At 53.8% G+C, this 23,874-nt stretch overlaps 1 protein-coding gene across 2 annotated transcripts in view; it reads left to right on the top strand.

Annotated features, from left to right (window-relative positions):
* Positions 1–1,256: 1,256 nt before the first annotated feature.
* AGO2 (argonaute RISC catalytic component 2) overlaps positions 1,257–23,874 on the top strand; it is a 115,601-nt gene continuing 92,983 nt past the window's right edge. The window contains exon 1 of one of the 2 annotated variants that reach the window (XM_024345294.3): positions 1,257–1,513. In XM_024345294.3, coding sequence (XP_024201062.1) covers positions 1,492–1,513 — 22 coding nt within the window. In that variant the 5' untranslated portion in view covers positions 1,257–1,491. The remainder of the gene's footprint in view (positions 1,514–23,874) is intronic. The other variant, XM_024345295.3, reaches the window with a different exon arrangement.

Raw genomic sequence — 23,874 nt, 5'->3', positions numbered from 1 at the left:
TACTACTTAATGATGCTTCCCTAAAGAATGCAGTTTAATTTTGCCTGTTTTGGAATTTTTGTGAGTGGCTAGATTCCATCCTGTGAATATGAGCACACTGTTTCTCCATCCTGCTCTCCGTGGGTATTCAGTGCCATGCAGTCCAAGCGGTGATGAAGAATGCCATGCACACTCCTACGCAGGTTTCCTGGTGCTCATAACTACACATTTCAGGAGCACGTTTTGTATCAGCAACTTGGTGAAGACTGATGTCCTTTTGAGTTTTCGGAGGAAGTGCTGGTTCTCCTGCCCTTCTTCAGGGCTGTCCTCCGAGACTGCAGAGAACTAGTGACCACCCTGCTGGCTGCGGAGCTCCTGTCAGTCAGAACTCCTGTTTATTCTTCGCCCGGAACAGGGCCTTGCACCCATATGCAGACAGCCGATGCCACGGGGTGAAGGAATGCTCCGGGAAATCTGGGAAAAGGCGACCAGGCACTTTAGATTGTGGGTCACCCTCTGCCTTCTAATCCTCCATCACTTAGGGGAGAAAGGAGGTAGCCACAGGCTGGCTTTTCCAGGAAAGCCTCCGAAAAACAGACGGACCCGGAGGGACCGGACAGAAACGCTCGGAGGTGCACGACGGTCCGAGCAGGCCCCTGACTGCTGGAATGGGCGTGTCCGCTGATCTGATCCCTGATACCAGCTACAATTTACTAAAAACTTCTTAGACTTTCTAAGTGCTTTAAACGGATTATCTGGGTTCTGGGGCCGCGCCGGGAGGTGGCGGTGTGGTCCTGCGCGAGCGGCCGGCCGCGTTCAAGTTCAAGCTCCGGGCTGGGAGGGAGCTTCCCGACCTCCGCGTTTCTGTAGTAACTTAAAGAGCCAGGCTGGGGGCTGAGGGGCTGAGGGTGGGAGGGTTCTGCGCCCCCCACTGGGGGGCGGCGGGGAAAGCGAGGGCGCGTGGCCTCCCCCCCCGGCTCCGGCGGCACAGCCGGGGGGCCCGGCTCCTCCCCGTCGGGAAGACGCCGCTTCTCTGGGTGGCAGTGAAGGGTCCCCGGGGCCGCGCCCGCCCCCGCGCCACACGGGCCGCGCCGCCCTCGGCCCTCGTCCCCGCTCCCGCCCGCGGTTCCCACCGCCCGGCGAGGTCTCCAGGCCCCTCCCCGGGTCCCCGCCCCAGGCCCCGCCAGACCCGGCGCCGCCGCCGCCGCCGCCGCCGCCGCCGCGGACCCCGCCCGCGCGCCCAGCCCCGCTCCCCCCGCGAGCGCGCTCCCGCCGCCGGCCTCGCCTCCCCTCCCCCTCCCTCCTCCTTCCTCCCCCGCCCCTCCCGCTCCCGCTCCCGCTCCCGCCGCCGCCTCCGCCCGCCGCCCCGGCCGCGTCGGGTAAACCTGTTTGGCGAGGCGGCCGCGCCGGGGCGGATCGTGCGGCCGGCGGCTCCCTCGCGGCTCACGGCGTCGGGGCCCGTGGCGCGCGCGCGGCCGCCCCTCGGCCCCGGAGCCCCTCGGCGGCGCCACCATGTACTCGGGAGCCGGCCCCGGTGAGTCCTCGCGCTCGGGGCGCCCGCCCGGCCGTTCGCGCGCTCCTGCCCGTGGTTGGCGGGCCCGGCGCGGGCGGCAGGGGCCGGGGATCGGGGGGCCGCGGGGTCGGGGCGGCGGGGGCCGGGGGCGGGAGAGCCGGGGCCGCGCTTGGGGGCTCGAGGAGCGGCGGCGGCGGGGCCGAGCCGGCCGTTTTCTCGGCCCCGCGTTGGACGCGCAGCCCCGGCCTCCTCGGCCCCCGCGAGTCGTCGGGGCGCCCCGCGCGGCCTGGGCCCCTCCCGCGCCTCGGGCCCGCGTCCCAGCGCCCTCGCATCCCCCGCCCGGGGCCCGCGGGCTGGGGCCGGGGCCGAGGCGGCCGCCGCGTGTAGGCCCGAGGCCCGGAGCGCCCCGCTTGGCCCGGCCTCGCTGCCCGGGCGGGGATGGGGGCGCCGCAGCCCGGCCCGGCCTGACCCTAAGCGCCTGAGCGGGTGGAGGCCGGGTCGGGGCGCCGGGCTCGGGGCGCGCACGGGCGGGAGGGGAGGGGGCTGCGCCGGTCCCGACCCCAGCCGCGGTGAGTCTGTGGCGCGCTCCGTTGTGGTCCTTCTTGTTGCCAGCACTTCTTCGGCCCCTTTTCCCAAGGAAAGTCTGGAAATGCTGAATTTTGGCCAATTCCTGTAGTTAGGACTGTCGCCTGGAAAGGGGAGGACGCGGCTCCCCGGAACCCTCAAACTGCGTGCGCGGCTCGTTCTCATTCCAGACACGCCGGCCTCCCCATTCAAGTGCTAATTCCTTTTACAATTTCCTAGGAGAGGTGAGGCGAGGTGGATTCCTGTAGCACCCCTTGTTGCTAGTCGGCCTTTCTCTGGAAAAGTTCTAAAAAACTTAAAGCAGTAGCGCATTGTTTTTCTTTTTAAATGCGGAGTAGAAGGCGGTTTCCTTGGTGGGCCAAAGAAAACGGTCAGGTGTTCTCCTGCTTTTGGCGTGCTCCCACCAGGCACGTGGCTCCTGGCTCTCTCGGCCGGCCTGGCCGCTGGGACGGGGCACCGCCTGCTCCCCTTTGTCCGCTGGGCCCCAGCCGGGCCGCAGGCGGCGCAGGCCCCGCCGGGCTCGGGGCTTCTGTTTACCCGGCCGGGCGAGGAGGCTCGCATTCCCGATGCTGCCCTCGTTGCTGCAGACCGGCCCCAAATTGTGGGGTCCGGAAGGCCCCCTGGCCCACCTGGGTCCGTTGATGGTGGCCCCCACTGCTGGAGCTGTTGGCTCTGTGCCTTGCGAATGTCGCGTCTTTTTTCTGATGTCATTTAAAAAGCTTCAACAAGGCGGAGTCTGACCAACTTTTCAACCCCTGAGGGCCATCAGCAGTTTGAAGAATGATTTTCCCCCTCCACCTGGGAGGGGCCACAGTCCTGGAGCAGATGCTGGCCTCTAGAGGCCCTGGGTGGCCAGGCCCCCTCTTGGGAAAGGACCGGGCATCCCCTTGTGAGTTGGGACCTTCCAGCTCCTTTTTGTAGAGGAACCCAGCTTATGGGACTGACAGCACTACATGTTTTCAGGTTATCAGTTTTAAAAGTTGGAGGCCCAGAAAAAGTGAAGAGGCTTTAAGGAAGGTCAAGCTTTCTGTGTTGTGTTTTGCGTGTTACTTAATTCACTGCACTTGCTGAGGTTGGTGGTGTTTGTGAAGACAGACAGCCGAGGCTCACAGAGGTTGAGAACTTCACCGAGGTCACACAGCAGTGAGTGAGTATCAGGACAATCGGTCCGACTTCCGAGCTGGTTCTCTGGGTGCCTTCCTCAGGGCAGTCCCTTTCAAGCCCTATAACCCAGACCCACAGTAAGAAGTCTCTGTTAGGGCTGGACTGGACCAGCACCTGCCCGCATACTTGTCATTGACAGCGGGGCTTCAGGAAGCAACCCCAGCTCACCGCTGTGCTGTGTGCGCTGCCCCCGGATTTTGTCTTGTCGATTTCGTTTTTCAGCGTACCTTGGCCCTCATGATCCACAGGCTCGTTTCTGTCACTCGCTGCTTTTTGGAGATTGTTACCTTGGTGTGGGCCTGGTAGGGAGCGGACCCTCTGGAACAGGACAGTGGTTGAAAGAATAAATGTGTCTGCAGGATAATTCATAGCTAATGGCAGGACGGGAACGAACCCAAGTTTCAGGTTGTACAAACGTGCTGTAATTATAAGTCTGTGGTGCAGTTCCATTTTATGCTACACATTAAGGCTTTTAATTTTGTGTAAAAGGAATTTTTGGAATAGTCTTCATTGAGACTCTTTTTAATCTTATACTTTCTAATTTAGAATTACAAGACATTCAATTTGAATTATAGAAAAATTACATTGGGAGGCCAAGGCGGGCGGATCACGAGGTCAAGAGATCGAGACCATCCTGGCCAACATCATGAAACCCCGTCTCTACTAAAAATACAAAAATTAGCTGGGCGTGGTGGTGCACGCCTGTAGTCCCAGCTACTCGGGAGGCTGAGGCAGGAGAATCGCTTCAACCCTTGAGGCAGAGGTTGCAGTGAGCCAAGATTGCGCCACTGCACTCCAGCCTGGGGACAGAGTGAGACTTGGAGACTCCATCTCAAGAAAAAAAAAAAGAGAGAGAAAAATTACAAATAGTTTTGCTACTTCCAATTGTAACACCCTTATTCGGCAACTTACTAATTTAAAAAACAGTTCACAATAGCTCTACATTATACCAATCACAAACAAATGCTGTTACATATGTGAATGCTATTTAGAATCTGAAGTTAGAAATGTTACTATTTTTGCGTTTTTTGAACTGAGTTAGTTGTTTAAGATGGGTGGATTCTCCAATGACCTTGAACCTTCACTGATGAACAAATTAGTTTTTTGGTTTTTTAACCATTTAAAGGTCTTGATCTGTGTCTAGTGATTGCCTGCCCCCAGGATATTGTCTCTTATGGTTTTGCTACACTTTCAAGCTCCCGTGTGTTACACCCCTCGCAGATTTGCCACAAAGTAACCTCTGTGACATCTAAGACTTGACAGTTGTCTAAATAGGATTGTGACTTTGAGAAGAGCTGACCTTCACTGTGGTTTATAGAGCCGTTTAACTCCTCCTGCCCCCTCTCCCCCTTCCCTCAGTGGTCCCCATGAAGGTGTGGCCACTTCTCCCAATACTGGTGCCCATCTGCCATGGCAGGATATCACCCTCTACCCGTGGGGCAGTTGACATGGCCGAGGCCATCGCGGCATGGCTGGGTATTTGTGCAGAGTCCCCCTTGGGTCTTTGATAAACCTTGGGGAATAATTTAAGTAAGTGCATAGGAAAAAAAGATGTAAACGCTTCCAAACTCCTAAACCCTGTGCAATTTGAAGAAGCAGAATTATTTTTTAACTTCTAGTTTCCATGTCAAAAGTTTCCACAATGCCAGTTGGACTTATTCTCTGTGAGTTGTACAGTGAATGCTCTCCTGTAATGGTCCAGTCTCATAAAATGTGGTTTAGTTTCATGAATCGTTACTGTGAATCTTCAAAACATAACATTTGAGTTTTAAAAATAGTTAATATTGTGAAATAATTGAAAAGACACAAAAGTAGAGTGACTCATTTAATACCCCTCCATTTATCCATTAGGAAGCTTTAGCAGTCATCAGGGTTCTCCACATTTGCTTCAAATATGCCCCTTTTCTTTGTGGACATTTTCCAAAGTGAATTGCAGACCTGTCATTTTACCTCGATATTTAAATACGCGTGTCTAAAGCAATGGAGACGTTTTGAACATACCCCAGTGCCGTTATGACAGTTAACAATCTGTGATCAATTTCCCTCATATTCTCAGAAGTGTGTTTCCAGTTGGGTGCTTTGGATCCTGAATTTTAACCAAAGTTCACACACACATTTGGGTCTCTGCCTTCCGCCTCTAAAGCTAGCCCACCCTCTCTCTTCTCCCTGCATTTGACTTGTTATATTTACGTCTTTTTTTTTTTTCTTTTTTTTTTTTTTTGAGACGGAGTCTTGCTCTGTCACCCAGGCTGAAGTGCAGTGGTACCATCTTGGCTCACTGCAAGCTCCTCCTCCTCCCGGGTTCAAGCGATTCTCCTGCCTCAGCCTCCTGAGGAGCTGGGACTAAGCCACCATGTCCGGCTAATTTTTGTATTTTTGGTAGAGATGGGGTTTCACCATGTTGGCCAAGCTGGTCTCAAACTCCCAACCTCAGGTGATCTACCTGCCTCGGCCTCCCAAAGTGCTGGGATTATAGGCGTGAGCCACCACGCCCGGCCTACGTCTTTTAAAATCTCTTTTCTTCAGAGCATTCGTGCCTCCCCTCCCCCTCCGTTTTTTCTTTAATGGTTTTAGAAAGAGCCCCATTGCTCAAAATCTTTGTTTTTTGGTCTCCGTTTTGTTGAGGGGGGCTGTTTGGAGACCCAGTTGCTCATGGTTTTAATTCTGACACATTTAAGTGGTGTTTTGTTTTGTTTGTTTCTGAGTGTTGGGTTTGTTCTCTGTTGCCCAAGCTGGAGTGCAGTTACACAGTCATGGCTCACTGCGGCCTCAAACTCCTGGGCACAAGCCGCCCTCCCACCTCAGCCTCCCTAGTAGCTGAGACTACAGACACGTGCCCCCATGCCCAGCGAAGGTGTTTTACTTTTTTAGAGATGGAGTCCTGACATGTTGCCCAGGCTGTTACGCAGAGTGTTGGGGCAGGTCCCTTTGCATCTTGAGTTTTCAGTTGCAGCAGAATCCTTTTTGTGGTCCTCTTTCAGCAGAAGCGACACTGTATGGCCTATGGCAAATACGGAAGATAACTGAGGCTCTTGTGCAGTTTCTCTCTTACAGTTATTTCAAATGAGAGGGATTCTTTTCTCCCCAGTGTTGGGTTGGGAATGGCTCCCTCCTTCACATACCTCTGCCCTTATCGTTTGTGGCCAGCTCTGTGCTGCCTGTGGTTGCTTTCTCCTCCTCACTGGGGATCTGCTGGCCCATGCCACACATTGAGAGCCCAAGCCTGCTGCTGCGGTCAGGGACCTGCACTTGTTCGCTGTAGCCACTATTCTAATTTTTTCCTCCAAAAGTTTAGGAACTTGAAACCACTCTTTGTTCTTGGTCCTTTACACGTTGTGACCAAATCGCCAGGCCCTCCCAGTTTCTGTCTCCATAGAGCTGCACCCAGGGTGAGGAGACACTTAGCATTTGTGCTGGGAGCTTCCTCCAGGGCAGTGGGCACCTGTAAGCTTTCCCTGGTACGAAAGGCAGACACGAGAACTGTCCGTGCAAAGCAGGGTGGACGGGCGGCCTCTCAGATTCAATGCGTTTTTAAAATCTGGGGCTTGTGTGTAGCTTAAAGATGAACAGGCTGGAACATTTTAAACTTGGTTCACCCCTGATGGTGCTGCACTTCCTGAAATCCTCAGAAAATCTGATGGGCGTGAGTGTGGTGTCATTGAGGTTGCCACTAGTTCTTTCCAAAGGGTGCTGACGCGTGTCCCCGTTGTGAGCTGGGAGAAGCAGGGTGTGGGAGGTGGGCCAGGCCTCCCTGGGTCTGCCAGGAACCGGGCTGTGTGGGTTGGATCAGGAACTGGAAGCCCCACCTCTCTCCTCTCCTCTCCTCTCCCCTCCGCTCCCCTCCCCTCCCCTCCCCTCCCCTCCCCTCCGCTCCCCTCCGCTCCCCTCTGCTCCCCTCCCCTCCGCTCCCCTCCCCTCCTCTTCCCCCCTCTCCCCTCCCCTCCTCTTCCCCCCCCTCCCCTCCCCTCCCCTCTCCTCTTTTCTGTTTTTGACAGGGTCTCACTCTCATGGCCCAGGCTGGAGTGCAGTGGCACAGTCATGGCTCACTGCAGCCTCAACCTCCCCGGGCTCAGGAGATCCACCTCAGCCCTTTTGGGCAGCCTCCCAGGTAGACTGCAGCTGTGGACCACCGTGCCTAGCTAAGTTTGTGGAGAGACGGGGTTTCCCTGTGTTGCCCGGGCTGGTCTGGAGCTCCTGGATTCAAGTGACCCACCTGCCGCAGCCTCCCAAAGTGCTGGGGTTACAAGTGTGAGCCACTGCGCCCGGCCCCCTCCTTTTTCATCTTCTCACGGTCATCGAGATGGACAGACAGGAGTCTGGTCAGAACTGCAGCCCCGTCCGCATCTCCTCGTGTGGTCTCAGTTTTCTCGCCTGTGAAGTGGGGACTTTGGCCTGGATGACTAGCATCCTCTCCAACCTTACTTCCCCCATACAGTGACTTTTCTGCCTTCCCACCTGGCCCCGGGCACGGGCGCCTGCGCTGAAGGGAAGCAGCACATTCCCCACGAATCCTTAGTCTTCATACAGTGACCCAGGACAGAAGAGAAGCTGCTGGAGGCCTGCAGTGACAGCCGGAGCCGAGGTCACATTGGCTGGCAGAGCCCGGCGCCTACTGTTTCGTGCAGTGTTTCTCTTCCTGTTTGATCTGTCAAAAAAGTCCGTGGCCCCCAGAGTCACGCGTTTATTATTAGTTTTTAGAATTTTTAAAAATTTATTTATTTATTTATTTATTTATTTATTTTGAGACAGAGTCTCTCTCTGTTGCCCAGTCTGGAGGGCAGTGGCGCAATCTCGACCCACTGCAACCTCCGCCTCCCAGGTTCAAGTGATTCTTGTGCCTCAGCCTCCTGAGTAGCTGGGACTACTGGCATGTGCCACCATATACCCAAATTTTTTTTTGTATTTTTAGTAGACATGGGATTTTGCCATGTTGCCCAGACTGGTCTCGAACTCCTGAGCTCAGGTGATCCACGTGGCTCAGCCCCCCAAAGTGCTAGGATTACAGGTGTGAGCCACCGCGCCCGGCCTATTATTATTATTGTTGTTGTTGCTATTATTATTTTGAGGTGGGGTCTCACTCTGTTGCCCAGGCTAGAGTGCAGTGGCACAGTCATGGCTCACTGCAGTCCTGACTTCACGGGTTCAAACCTCCCACCTCCACCTCCCAAGAAGCTGGGACTATTTTTTGTAGAGATGGAGGTCTCCCTATGTTGCCCAGGCTGGTCTCACTCCTGGCCTCAAGTAATCCTCCTGCCTTGGCCTCCCAAGGTGCTGGGATTACAGGTGTGAGCCACCACACCCAGCACGGAGTTGAGCATTTCTCAGAAGCATCTGTGCTGCTTAACACTGCAGAATATTATGCAGATGCACAGGGAATAAAAAATATCTGCAGGTACACACACGCACACAGGTATGTAACACACACACACGCGCACACACACGTGCCTGCAGCTCCACATGCCTGGCTCCCTGGTGGGGCTGCCGTCCTCCTCATTCCTGGGGCCTCACACACCTGGGTGTTCGTTCCCTGGGGAAGCAAAAGTGGCTCAGGAGGCAGCGCATCTGGCAGCCCCAGGAAGGCAGTGGGTCAGGGCAGGCTGGGCCGAGCTCTGGGGTGGGGCCACAGCTGGCGCTCAGTCAGTGGGCGCTGCGGCCGGGGGAGCAGGAATCACAGAATTACCTGAAAGCTTCTTCCGGTCTCTGCCCTGAAGACCTAGGAAGCTGATTTCACAGATGTCCCAGGTGATTGCCCATTAGGCCGGGTTTGGGACCCCCTGGTTTTGGGATAAGGGTGGGGAGAGGAGGTAGAAGCCCTCGAGCAGTTCCAGGGAGCATCCTCCTGGGAGTGGAATTGAGGGAGGGAGGAGCCCATGCCAGAAACCTGGAGGACAGCCCCGAGACAGTGGGGGCAGCAGCCCTGGGGGATGCATCTGTGGGAGATTGCGTGTTGGGTGTCCCACAGCGGACTTTGTGGTGGTCTCCTTTACTGATGAAGCATGGAGCTCTGACAAGTGACTGCCATGCTTGTGTGGGGTGCCGCCTGTGGTTCCATGTTGCTGTGAACACAGCTAATCCACTACCAGACGGAAGGGGACTTCTGAAGGTGATTACCGGGGCTTCAGTAAATGCAATGCAAATCGGCCAATACCTGTTTTTAAGGACCTATATCCCAAAACAAACACAACTGCAGCAAGGCTTGGAAACAGCCAGACTCAGGAGCCCAGGTGGCCCCTAACCCGAATCTCTTACTGTAATTGACTCCATCTTGGGAAGATCCTACTGGGGCAGTAACTCAGGGCAATGTTGTCGTTTTCCACGTCATTTCTGAGTGTTTCAGCTCTGTTTTGTCCTTAGAGAGTTAGTGTACTCTGCTGCCAGAAGGCAGCCACTAGAAACTTTCATCTTGCAGCTGCACATAAAAAGATCAAAAACTGAAGTTCATAGGTCATAACCATTTGAGATGTTTGTCAGGTTTGCCTTATTGAGTAAAATAATACAACTGTTGTGAGTTTGTCTTTCCAACATCATGTTGACTTGTTGGAGGAGTTTGCATCAGCACTCTTGTTCCGACGGTCGGAGGACTCGAGGGTGCTTTGCCCTGTTTCTTTTTGGCTTTGATAGTGAAAGGATCCTCCCGTGGGACCCACGTTCCCAAGCTTCTCCGGTGTCTTGCTCTAAGTGAGCTTATGCAGGGCAGGAAGGTGGCGGGCACTGGATATAAATGGGGAGTTCTTTAGCCCCTGCTTTGGGGTGGGTGTCTGAGTCCCAGTTATGATTGATGGGATGATCAGTGTCCTGTATGTGTGGTGCCTGGTGTGCTCAGAGACCTGGACACCATTCTGGTCTGAGCACAGCCCCATGCTCGGGTGCAGGCTGAGGAGTGGGAATGAGAAGCCCAGGGAGGCCCTGAGGGATGGCGACCTCCCTGCCCCTCAAGCTGGCAAGCCGGGGCATCATTTGTTTTATGTTTTTTTGCAGGGACAAAGGAATTAATAGAGTAACACGGGTAAAAAATGCAGAGAAAGCAAAGGAAGATGCCAAGAGTGATGAGAGGGGTGACTTGGAACAAATCTGTGTGTGGAGGTGTCTGAGCTCTTGGGAGTGGCTGGGGGCTCATGTGACGTTGCAGGATGCCTGCCTCAGCATAACACCACCCTGAGCGCAGGCTCAGGTCAGGCCCACCTCACTGGAATACTGGCCACGTGATGGGCGTCTCACCTCACCTCTCTGAACCTCAGTCTCCTCTTCGTACAGAGTGAAAACCTCGTCCTCATGGTGGTGGTGCTTTGATCAGAGGAGATGATGCGGGCGACCTGCAGTTGTGTCCCACATGCGGGGCCCTCGGAAGGTCCCTCTGATGGTGGCTGTTACTCCCGCTGTGATGGGGGCGTTACTCTGCCTGGCAGTAGGGCGGGCGTTCCTCCTCCCTTTGATCCTCTTTGTTGACCTCTGGGTCTTTACTTTGCAAGCAGGGAGGGATAAGACAACATTTAAAAAGGCTTATCTCTGATAAATAACACTCATCTGTCTGGTGTCCACAGCGGCCTTGAGAGGCTCGGGCCAGGGACACAGAAGATGGCCTGTGTCGCTCAGAGCTCACCTCCATACAGACCCAGGTGCGCCGGACCCCGACAGCTCTTGGGGACCTTCCTTGCCCGCTCGTAGACAGGAGCGACGCCGAAAGGGCGCCAGCTGTGCCCCCCAGGCCATGAACCCAGCTGAAGCCGGTGGAACTAGAAGGCCACGTGCTGCCCATGGCTTTGCCGTGGTGGCTCGAGTGGCCCTATTGGTGACTGGGGCAGGGGGGCCTTGCTGGGCGCACCTTGGTCCCTGTGCGTGTTGCTGCTTCGTGAAGTATGCAGTTTGCCAGATGCTAAAGCGCGTGCCTCACTGTAAGAACGGTCACATTAGGTGTGGATGGATTCTCAGTGCTGAGATGCTCACTCATCACACCTTAACTTCGCTGTTGGCCCTGGAAGCTTTTTGGGGGGTGGTCCCTGTTCTGTGCAGCTCCCCTGAGGAGTGCAGAGCATTCTCCTGGAATGTTCTGAAACATTTGAGGGTGACCCTGTGGACATAGCCTGGCCATTCCAGGACTGGCAGGTGAACACAGGATCTGGTCGGGGATGCGCGTGGTAGAGTCGGCGGGAACTCTGGTTGGACTCCCTCTGGGAAGCTTTGCGAAGGATGTGCCATTGGAAGGAGCCAGGCCGGGGGTGAGGCCCGTTCATGGTGTGTGATTGAGGAGAGGGCTTGGGGGCAGCATCAAAACAGGACTCACCAGTGAGCCAGGTGTAAAGCACCCCCTGGATACGAGGGATGAAAGAAAGACCATGGTTGAGCAGGGTCCGGGGCTGGGGCTGGGGAGGGGCGGGTTGCCTGGTGGTCGGCACAGGCCCACCAAGAAAGAGTAGGACTGGACAGGGGTCAGTGGCTCACGCCTGGAATCCCAGCACTTCGGGAGGCCAAGGCGGGCGGATCACCTGAGGTCAGGAGTTTGAGGCCAGCCTGGCTAACGTGGTGAAAACCCGTCTCTACTAAAAATACAAAAATTAGCCGGGCATGGTGGCAGGCGCCTGTAATCCCAGCTACTCGGGAGGTGGAGGTTGGAGTGAGCTGAGATTGTGCCACTGCACTCCAGCAAAGGAGGGATGCAGCCAGGGCCCAGGTGCAGGCTGAGGGCAGGGAGATCAATACCAGGGACGTGCAGCAGGGACTGAGCAGAGGAGGGACGCCAGCTGACTTAGTCTTTAAAAGGATCCCTGTGGCCACTGTGTTAGAAACAGACCAAGAGGGTGGGGTGGAAGCAGGGAGGCCTTCCTGGAGGAGGCTGCTGGGATGGTCCCAGTGGAGGGCATGCTCCGGAGCAAGGGGGCCGTTGGAAGGAGCGGGTTGGGGGTGTGTGCCCTGCACTATCCCCCGCCTCCAGCATGGTCTGTCTGTGGTTGATGCTGCTTCTCTTTGAGCCTCGTCCCGTTTCCCGTTTCTCATTGCAGATCCCAGTGGCATCGTCTTGTTGACAGATGTTTCAGAAGATGTCACCACATGACATGGGTGTGTGTCTGTCTTCCTCTGTGCTCCTTATATGCCCCGCATAGTGTCCGGCATCCGAAGTCCAACCCTTCCTCCCAGCCGGGGAGCACACGGTGCCAGAGTTGCCCGTTGCTCACTGGTGTGGATGTTCACAGTTGGTGGCCTCGGAATGCGAGGATCAGAGCCTCCTCCTGAGCCCCCAGCCCTGCTGTTAGTTGGGGACACTGGCTGCTCAGTGCTGCCGTCTCCCGCAGCTGCATCTCCTGGGTGTAGCCCGGCATGCCCTCTGTTCCGAGTGTCTTTCTTGCAGATTGGTGGCCGGAGCTGGAGGGGTGTTTGGATGCAGGCTCTCCAAGTTTGGGTTTGTTCTGCCATTGTCCATCCCTGTCCAGGGTGAGGTGGTCACTGCCACGCACGCCAGCTCTGTGCCCTGAGGTGCGTGCAGTGTGGACATTCTTGCTCCACTTCTACAAATGGGGACTCGCCCTGCTTGGCTGTTTGGGGTGTGCTTGAAGGCAGGGGGCAAGGCTGGCCCAGGTGGGCTGCCTCCCAGAGTGAGGCAGGGCTCCAGAGGGGGCAGAGCCGGGTGACCCAGTCGAGACCTGCTGGGTGGGGGCTCTTCGGAGCTGGCCTGAGGACAGTGGGTGCCACCCATGCAAGCCAGTGTGAGTGTCTGTTATGGACAAGCTTGGTTCCAGAAACCCAGGAGGGGACGGTCCATCGCGCTCGCCCTGCACCTTCCTGGCTCCCCGTGCATCTCGCCCTATGGTGGGCTCTCCTGTCCTCCTGTCCCATCACCCACTGTGACCTCCTTGCCCCGGGATCATCTTGGTTCCCTTGTGTGTCTGCAGTGTTCGCCATGTGTCTTCTTTAACTCACTAAAGGCTTACTGCCTTTAGTCATTTCTTTGTTTAAGAGTTAAATCTGCATGTTGAAACTCGCTTACCCTTTTGAAAAGTTCTGCAGCCATCCCGCCCTGGGGCCTCTTTTTCTTGTGGTTTGTGGCTCGGTGGCAAGTGGCCTCCCAGGGCTGTGTTTGGGATGGGAGGTGGCATCTGTGGCCTGGCAGGGGTGATGATGGTGGCCATTATGGAGGGAGGGGCCATGGGGCTGCATCCGTAGCACTGATGGAAACAGGTAACAGGTGTGCACGGGAGGGAAGCATGGCCACATCAGGGGGCACGCAGCAAGACGGCACCCTCCGCTCCCACCAGCCCTGCCCTTCTGGGTGTTGCTAGGTCCAGGTGTGACCCGTGTCCAGCCGGGGGCCTGACTGCTGACTGGCTGCTGGAGGCTGACTGCCTCCCTGTGTGCCCTCAGGAGACAGGCCAAGGCTGGAGTGCCGGGGGACGTGTGGCAGTGACATCGGACGAACCATTGTAAGATGAACAATTCAGTGGCGTGTAGCGCATTCACAATGTGGTGCAGCCATCATCGCTGTCTACTTCCAAACCGTTTCATTCCCCCAAGAGGAGACCCCGTGTGCATTATTCCCCCAAGAGGAGACCCCGTGTGCATTAAGTAGTCACCCCCATTCGCTCCCACCCAGCCCCTGGGAACTACCCATCTGCGTTCCGTCTCGCTGGATTGACCTGTTCTGAGTATGTTCTATAGATGAAGCCACACAGCCAGTGAACTCTTGTGTCTCCTTCTTTCACTCGGCGTGTCTTCACGGTTCACACGGCAGCATCAGTGTTTCAGTTCTTTTTGTCATCAAGTATCCGAGTGTAGATATGTCCCAGTTCATCTATGATTTGGCTTGTTTCCACCTTTTGACTATTGTAAATAGTGCTGCTGTGAGCATTTGTGTACAAGTTTTCATGTGGACGTGCGTGTTCATTTCTCATGGGCTAGGTGAGATGGTCACTCTGTGTTTAACTTTTTGAGGGCCCGCTTAGCTGTTGTGCAGTGGCTGCACCGTTTCCATTCCCGCCAGCGGTTCACGAAGGGTTCAGTTTCTCCGCGCCCTCATCAACACTTGTTACTATCCTCTGAACCTTTTAGAAAGTGAACCATACTAAACCATTTCTAGCAGATTAGTTGCCAGGGTGGAAAAAAATGTTAGATTGAAGATGTTTTGCCCAGATCACCTAATAGATATTAGATGTGTTCATTTCTTCATGCCAGAGTGTACAGCGTATTTGGAACCTGGATGACTAAATGAACGTAATAAAGGTGAACATCATTGAACAAGGCCGAAAAGGGAGTCCGGTACCCAGACTCCATCCTGGATGCCTCATATGTCAAAGAAGCTTGTTCTTTGAGTCAGTGTTGAGTGACAGCTATGTGCTGGGGTCATGCCCGCGACTGGGGACAATGGTGAATGGACACAGTCTTGGCTTCTGCCCTGCGAGCTCACAGTCTGAGTCATGAACACAGATGTGAGTCTTTGAGCAGTCACTCACAAATCCACGGAGAATGGCAGGTGTCTCCAGCGCAAGCAAGTGCTTGGTCCAGTAGGAGGGGCAGAAAAGTGGCCTGGAGCATGGGGTGTCGGGGACTGCTGCGGCCAGAGGCTGCCAGGGAATGGCCATCATCATCCAGCCCAAGGAGGGGCAAGTGTGGGAGACAGGCAGGCCCACCGGCTGCAGGGTGGAAAACGGTTGGCAGGTGGCTTGGAGATCATCAGAAATGGCACCTGTGAGGGCAACTGTGGGTGGAGAGATGGAGCAAATGTGGCGTGAGGGAGAAGCTGCTGCCCAGAGAACTTCTACTCCTTTGGCATGGATGGGCACAATTCAGGAGGCAGGGAGATCGCTTGAACCCAGGGGTCCAGGCTGCAGTGAGCTATGATCATGCCATAGCACTCCAGCCTGGATGATGGAGCGGGACCCTGTCTCTTTTTTAAAAAGAAAAGGAGACCAGATTTATGTTGAATTTGCAAACTTTGAGAAAAATTTTTTTTTTCTTTTTCTTGGGGACAGGGTCTTACTCTGACACCCAGGCTGGCTTGCAGTGGCACAATCTCAGCTCAGTGCAGCCTCTGCCTCCCTTGCTCAAACGATCCTCCTGCCTCAGCCTCCCACAGATGCATGCCACCATGCCTGGCTAATTTTTTTGTATTTTTTGTAGAGACAGGGTCTCGCCATGTTAGTCTGGGCTGGTCTCAAACTCCTAAGCTCAAAGTGATTTGCCTGCCTCAGCCTCCTAAAGTGCTGGGATTACAGGCATGAGCCACTGTGCCCGGCCGAGAAGAAGTTTTAAAGGGCTTTTTATTGTGGAAAAATTCAAATGTACATAAAAGTGGAGGAGAAGATATAAGGAACACTCGTGGCCATCACTCATCCTGTCCTCCTCTCCTGCTCCACACCCTCCATAGTTTGAGTCATATCATTTCATTCATAAATATTCTCTTACCATTTTACTTGACAATGATTTTAGGCTTACAGAAAAGTGGCCAGAGTAGTGCAGGGCTCCTATAGTTGGCTTCCCCTGTTGCCATCATCTCGTCTGATCGTAGGGCAGGTTAGCATTGCTACAGGCCTCTTACCCGGCCTACAGCTCTTAGGCACATCTGTCCATTTGACTAATGGCCATTTTCTGGATAGTCCATGCTCACTTCTGGAGCCCCCTCCCACCCAGGCTCTCACATGGCCAGTGCTGTTGCCTGAAGGCCCCTCTTCCTCCTGACGTGGGACCCCTTCAGGTAGCCCCGCATCTTTTCAGCGTGCCCCTTCACATTCTGACTGTTCCTCTTCTGGAACCTGCAAGATGCTCTGGGATCCTTGTATTTTTCCTGCACCAGCCCGTTTCGTCCCTGAGCTTCTGTTATTTTATTGGAGGATGGTGCTAGAAACACAGGTCTGGATGCAGGCAGGAGACACACGCGTCCACACTAGCATGCGTGTGTACACACATCTACGTGTGCTTATCCCCCGCGTTCATGTTAAAAACCATGGGATCATACCGGTGTTTCAGATTCACATCCACCCCAGCAGGGTTTCTCGCCTCCCCCATTGCTTATAACCTTAGCAGGTGTTGAGAACCCTGGCGCTCACTGTCCACAGTGAGTTTGCTTATTTGTTGAAACCTAGCGTGCCTGCAGAGTGTGGAGAGTTGCCGGCCCGCACCCCTGCGAGACACAGACTTTCTGACCGGAGCCCTCGTGTGTGGCTCTTCTTGTCCTTGGCGTTACAGTGCAGTTGGATCGCTGCTTTCCAGAGTTGCCTGGGGGTAGGTCCCTCCTCTTCTGTGCTCTGCCGCGCAGTGAGCGGCCTTCGCCTCAGGCCTCCCGCGGCTTCCTTAAGCCTCTGGCCTGCCTGGTCCCTGGCGCCAGGTCTGTTTTCCCTGCTCCCTTCTCTCTGACCCTGCTTTGGTCTGAGCTGTGCCTCTGGGCCCCAGCATTGCTGGGCCGCGTTGTCGTTTTATTTCTCTTGTGTCGTTGCATCTAGTGTAAGACATTCAGTGGATCGTTGTGGATGGTCATTAGTGGTCCAGAGTGGAAAGTGAGGTCGTTGGTGGTGGTGTACTTACAGCGCCTGTTAGGGAGCTGTTCCTGGTGTTGCCCGTGAATATTAGACTTGCTCCCGAGCCTGCGCCACAGCCCATCCCTAGCGACTTGGCGACAGTGGCTGCCAGGTGCGGGTGGCTGTGTCTTGTATACACTGTGTGGGCAGCCCGGGGCCAGGAGCCTCCTCCTTCCATGGCAGCCTCTGTCTGCATCACAGAGATAAGGCCGCGGCTGCCACCAGGATAAGGAGCCAGCAGCTGCTCTCGGAGGAGCCGCCCTGACCCCTCCCCGTCATGCCGCCGTGGGGTTTCCATGCAGAATTTTCCTTGGGCAGAGTTGCTTTTTGATTCTAGTTTTTTAAAAAACTGTTCTTTCCATCATGATAAAAAGAAAGACATGCTCATTTCAAATAGTTTAGGAGATGTGGAAGTAAAAAGAAAAAAAACCACCTGTAATATTACTCACAAGAAATATGTTTTCTTTTCTTTTCTTTTTTTTTGAGACAAGGTCTCACTCACCCAGGCGGGAGTGCAGTGACACAATCATGGCTCACTGCAGCCTTGGCCTCAGGAGATCCTCCCACCTCAGCCTCCCGGGTAGCTGGGACTGCAGGTGCACCCCGCCACCCTGGCTGATTTTTTGTGTTTTTTGTAGAGACGGGTTTTCACCATGTTGCCCAGGCTCACACATTTCTGTACATGGGTGGACAGTTGGGATCAGCCACATTTATGATTTTCTGTCTTTCCTTTTCACTTAATGTCTTGAGCAGTTCTGAGTGCTGTTAATTTGGAGGAGGTATATTTGTATATTTACAATAGTTCTGGGTTTTTTAAGGTCTTGCTTTGTCACCCAGGCTGGAGTGCAGTGGCACAATCACAGCTAACTGCAGCCTCAACTTCCTGAATTCAAGTGTTTCTCCTGCCTTGGCCTCCCAAAGTGCTGAGATTATACGTGTCAGCCATTACTCTTGGCCAACTTTTTTTTTTTTTTTTTTTTCCTGAGACGGAGTCTTGCTCTGTTGCCTAGGCTAGAGTGCAGTGGCACGATCTCAGCTCACTGCAACCTCTGCCACCTGGGTTCAAGCGATTCTCCTGCCTTAGCCTCCCAAGTAGCTGGGATTACAGGCGCCCACCACTGTGCCAGGCTAATTTTTTATTTTTAGTAGAGACGGGGTTTCACCGTGTTGGCCAGGCTGGTCTCGAACTCCTGACCTTGTGATCTGCCCGTCTCGGCCTCCCAAAGTGCTGGGATTCCAGGCGTGAGCCACCATGCCTGGCCCAACTTTTTTTTTTGTAGACGGTCTCACTCTGTTGCCCAGGCTGGAGTGCAGTGGTGCAATCACGGCTCACAGCAGCCTCAACCTCCCAGGCTCGAGCAATCCTGCCACCTCTTGAGTAGCTGGGACTACAGGTGTGTGCCACCACACCTGGCTTTTTTATTTTTTAGTAGAGACAGGGTCTCACTATGTTGTCCAGGCTGCTCTCAAACGCCTGGGCTCAAGCAGTCCTGCCACCTCAGCTTCCTAAAGTGCTGGGATCACAGGCCTGAGCCACCATGCCCAGCATCCAACAATTTTTAAAGTAAAAGGATGATGGCAGCACACAGATCAGAGGGTGGGCTCCTGTGGGACAGGGTCACGCCCACGGGTGGCTGTGCTGAGTTCTTGATTATCCTCCATCTACCAGCTGCGTGACCGACATTGGTGTCATCAAAACTCTTCATTTGGGCATAAGAGTGGTGTTTCTCGGCCAGGCGCAGTGGCTCACGTCTGTAATCCCAGCACTTTGGGAGGCTGAGGCAGGTGGATCACTTGAGGTCAGGAGTTCAAGACCAGCCTGGCCAACATGGTGAAACCCCGTCTCTACTAAAAATACAAAAAAAATAGCTGGGCATGGTGGCAGTTGCCTGTAGTCCCAGCTACTCAGGAGGCTGAGGCAAGAGGGTCACTTAAACCCTGGAGGTGGAGGTTGAAGTGAGCTGAGATCTGCACCCCAGCCTGGGCGACAGAGCGAGACTCCATCTCGAAAAAAAAAAGAGTGGTGCTTCTCTCACAGGGTCACTGAGATTGAACAGGTCAATGCGCGCGAGAGCCTGGTGTACAGCAAGTGCTCGCGTTAGCTGCTAGTTGTGTTGTTGTTGTTTCTCTTACATATATGCTTAGAACACCCTCTTTTTCAGAGTGCTTCCTTACAGGGTCTGACAAGGTGTGTGGGGATGAGGGGGGTCCACTCTCTCACTGCCAGAGGCTGGACCTGCTCCTGCTGCGTCTCCGCATCCAGCATCGTTGCTTGCAGAGAGCAGAGCTGCAGGAAGCATTTGGTGGAGGGTGCGCGGGGATGGAGAGCGGGGCCAGGGATGGACAGGCTGCCTGGTGAAAACACGCAGGGCTCCGCTGGACGCAGTCAGTGCTGACGTGTGTCTCTTTCCTGAGGGCCACTTACAGATGTTCCTTGTAAATCCACCTGTGCTCAGCCCCTGCTGGGTGGAGGCTGTACCCCAAGGCCGAGTGAGGTGGGGGCAGTGAGCTCTCTCCCCCTGAGGCTCTCCTGTTCTGTGAGCCTGGTATTGGGCAGTTCTAGGGGCTCTGGCACCGAGGCCCTGGACTCCCACCCAGGCCCTGCCCACTGCTGCTGCCCCTGTGTCAGCTCCTCCTCTGTAAAATGGTGATAATAATAGTGACTGCCATCATTGTTAATTCTTATAAATAATACCCATGTGCTAATATGAAATTATGTATCATAACCATCAGAATATGACCATAATGCATTGTATTTTATTATAATTTAGTTATTATGAGCAATTGTTGATTATAATTCATTGCAATTATTATCAATAAGTGATTGTGTTAATTACATAATAGTTACTAGAGTTAATAATTGTTGTCGTTGTCATAATTAGTAACGGGATTACACTGTGGGAGTGAAGTGAATTAATGCATGGCAAATCTTCCTTGTGCATAGGAAGCCGTTGGTGCCTGCGGCTCGCTGTTGCGATAATGGCTGTGTAAGTGGGTGGCGGGGCTGTCATCAGTCCTTTGAGGAGTGAGCCTCTCCTGTAGGAATCTCAAAATGATGCTTCAGTAAGTTTGTGCTGGTGCTGCCTGGATAAAGCAGGGTACAGATGGGATGGCAGTTGGGGTTCCCTGAGGAGTCTCGTCTGGCACAGACTATGGGGTGTGGGAGCCTCATGGGCTTGGTTACAAGGGTTCTTGTACAAGAATGTGGAAGACTCAGCGCAAACCTTGTTCTGAGGAAGGCACATGCTCTGAGGGTGAGCCTGTTGGCTTAGGGCTCGCTGATGACAGGGTACGCGTTGATTCAGATGAATGATATCAGAAAGCGTGTTTCTTACAAAATGCCCTCGGAATGGGAACAGATATCTTTTGTTCTTTTAAGTGACTTTGCAGGTATTTGGTCCCATTGTTTGCTTGGATATTGTCAAAGTTTGTTTTCTAAACAAAGCCCCAGAGAGACAGAGCAAACACATGAGTGCTCCAACTCAATAGTGTGTTTAATTCAGAACAGACCGTGGGCAGGATCTGTGGCGAAGCCGCGTGGACAGCTGCCACAGGCATGAGCAAGCAAGAGGTTGGTCTGGTTCCGAAAAGCAAAACCACCTTGAGCGTGGTAAAAGTTTCATTTAACTGTGGCTGCCCCCTAAACATCGGCTGTAGTGGACAGAAGCCACCATTTCCTACCTGATGTCAGCCACTTCTATTCTGTCCCTAAAGTGTCAGCTCCTGGCCAGGCAGTGGGGCAGGCCCCACTTCATGCTGGTTCTGTGGCTTTGAACTCATGAGCCTGCCACCCTTCAGAGGGCTCTGAGCGGGCTGTGTGCCGGGCGAGAACACTGCCTGGGCCGGGGCCACTGTGGCATGAGAAGGGCCGCCTGGGGGCCCGGGGCCTAGAGCAGGTGGGCAAGGAGTGGGTGCTGACTATGTCTGCTCTGGGCCTTCGGCGCTGAGTCTTACAGGCCTGGCCGGGGGGCTGTCTCCATTATTTCACTCCATTTTTGTTTATTTTATTTTGGTTTGCTTGTTTATAATATTTTATTTTGAGACAGGATCTTACTCTGTTGCCTGGGCTGGAGTGGAGTGGCACGATCTCGGCTCACTGCAGCCTTGACTTCCTGGGCACAAGGGATCCTCCCACCTCGGCCTCCCAAAGTGCCGGGATTACAGACATGAGTCACTGCGCCAGCCTGCTTTTGTTTATTTCAAAAGTGGAACGTTTTAAATGCTGTGTTTGGCAAATCAGGACTCATAAAACAGTTAGTGGAATTGTGCTGTGGATAATGAATATGTGAATGGTGGTGTTGGCAGGGAGTGGTCCCAGGCTTGGGTGTGATGAAAAGATGTTACCAAGAGTCACACAGATGAAGTCTGAGGCTCCAGTAGTGACTTGAGTGGTTAGAGTGAGTTCTCATGACTTCAGTAACAGCAGCAGCAGCAGTTACCGAGGGCACGGCGAGTGCTGAGTGCCAGGTGCTTGCAAAGGGCTTTAGGCGGTCATGACTCTGTGGGTCCTGCCATCCTCCCGTTTTGGAATTGAGGAGACTGGGGCACAGAGGGGTTCAGGTCACGCAGCAGTAAGTACTGGATCCTGGATTCAGACCTGGTGGTGCCTCCAGGTTCTAGAACCTTGACTCGTGTGGCTCATGGTCTGGTTGTTGGACCCCAGGCCCGGGAGGACGCCTTAGTAGAGTGTGGGCTGCATTGTCACTGCAACAGGTTGCTGAAGACATGAGGAGAGTAGCTGGCATTCCTTTGCCATAATTATGCAAACGTGCAGGACTTTAGGGGACCTCTCTGAAGTAGAGCAAACTTCATTAGGGAATCAAAGGAAAAGATTGGCTCAGAATTTAGTGGGTTTGGATTTCCCAGTGTTTTCATTAAAGAATTGGTTGAATGTGTTTTTCTTAGGACACTGTTTTGAATAAATGAATATTGACTTGAGTCCTGTCTTTGCTTTTGTTTTGTTTTGAGACGGAGTCTCACTCTGTCTCCTAGGCTGGAGTGCGGTGGCACGATCTCAGCTCACTGCAACCTCTGCCTCCCGGGTTCAAGCAATTCTCCTGCCTCAGCCTCCTGACTAGCTGGGACTGCGGGCGCTCGACACCACACCCGGATAATTTTTATATTTTTAGTAGAGACGGGGTTTTGCTGTTGGCCAGGCTGGTCTCAAACTCCTGACCTCAGGTGATCTGACTGCCTCGGCCTCCGAAAGTGCTGGTATTACAGGCGTGAGCTACTATGCCCGGCCCCTTCGCTTTTGTTTTTACACACCATGAGTTTCAGAGTCTGTTTCTGTGTGGTTCCCTCTGTTGCACCCTATGAGGCTGACTCTGCAGGGTACAGAGCACTGAGGGGATTTCCAGCCCCCCACCCCTGGGGCTGACACTTGGGGCATTTTCTGAAGCTACTCCTACGGCTTCCTGATGTCTGAGGTCATTTCCACGTGCTTCTATGGAGCATGATGACAACTGGGTAGGAAGGTGAAAGACCTTTGTAAGCTCCTCTCTGTCTCCCTACGGGGACCCCTCTCTTTTACATCACGATAGAACAGGCTGCTCTTAGGGCAGGGGCCTGGGAACGCAGTTGAAGGGGGATGTTTCACAGCTGTTTGGGGTGCCCTGCGGCCCTCTGCTTCTGTTGGTCACCTTGGCGTGGACATTGATCTTCGCCCTTTAGGCCCTGGCGCTGCAGCCATCAGTTCATTGAAGTCTGGTCCGGTCAGGTGCCCAGATTTTGCTGGGCTTGTGTGCAGTGCCGGGTTAGACCTGGGGATAGGAGAACATTCGACTTCAGGGCAGGTTTCTTTGTGTGCTTTTTTTTTTGAGATGGAGTTTTGCTCTTGTCCCCCAGGCTGGAGTGCAGTGGCGAGATCTCGGCTCACTGCGACCTCTACCTCCCGGTTTCAAGCAGTTCTCCTGCCTCTGCCTCCCGAGTAGCTGGGACTACTACAAGCACACACCACGCCCAGTTAATTTTTGTATTTTTAGTAGAGACGGGGTTTCACCATGTTGGCCAGGATGGTCTTGAACTCCTGACCTGAGAGATGATCCGCCCGCCTTGGCCTCCCAAAGTGCTGGAATTACAGGCGTGAGCCACCGTGTCTGGCCTTTTTTTTTTTTTTTTTTTTTTTGAGACAGGGTCTTGCTCTGTTGCCCAGGCTGGAGTGCAGTGGGGATGATCATGGTTCACTGCAGTTTCAACCTCCTGCGCTCAAGCGATCTCACTTCAGCCTCCCGAGTAGCTGGGATCACAGGCATGCACCACTACATCCGGCTACTTTAAAAATTTTTGTTGTGGAGACGAGGTCTCTCTATGTTGCCCAGGCTGGTCTCAAGCCCCAGGGGTCAAGTGACCCTCCTGCCTCCGCTTCCCTAAGTGCTGGGATTATAGGTGTGAGCTACCATGCCTGGCCAGCTGTTCTTTATAGTGTGATAGAAACCAGACCCGAATTTCTGCAGTGGTCTTGTGGATAGAGTTCCATTTGTCGCTGATTCTGCCAGTATTACCGTTATTCCTGAAGAAACCTCAGGCAGGGCTGCTGTGTTTTTAAGAAAATACTCTAGATGACAATCCACTCCTGGAAAGGGACATTCAGACGGCAGCTCTTCAGCTGTTTTTGGTCGGGACCTCTTTACATTCTTAAGTTATTGAGAACCCCGAAGACCATTTGTTTATGTGGGTTATATCTGTTGTATTACAAATTAAAACAGGAGTTTAAAAAACATTTGATACAACAAAATGTCATTATATTAAATATGTATTCATATAAATGTTTTTATGAAAGATAATTTCTTCTAAAACAAAATATAATGAGAAGAGTGGCGTAGTTTTACATTTTTCCTAAATCTCCTTAAGGTCTGCCTTAATAGAAAGCATCAGCTGGCTTCTGCATTCTGTTGACAGGGATATGTTGGGTTTTTTTTGTTTTTTGTTGCTGTTGTTTTTTGAGACGGAGTCTTGCTCTGTCGCCCAGGCTGGAGTGCAGTGGCGCTATCTCGGCTCACTGCAAGCTCCGCCTCCCGGGTTCACGCCATTCTCCTGCCTCAGCCTCCCGAGTAGCTGGGACTACGGGCGTCTGCCACCACACCTGGCTAATTATTTTGTATTTTTAGTAGAGACGGGGTTTCACCGTGTTAG

The sequence above is a fragment of the Pan troglodytes genome, chromosome 7 (genome assembly GCF_028858775.2).
Source record: "Pan troglodytes isolate AG18354 chromosome 7, NHGRI_mPanTro3-v2.0_pri, whole genome shotgun sequence".
Lineage (NCBI taxonomy): Eukaryota > Metazoa > Chordata > Mammalia > Primates > Hominidae > Pan > Pan troglodytes.
Note: the sequence above shows the minus strand (reverse complement) of the source record. Positions and strands in the feature narration are given on the sequence as shown.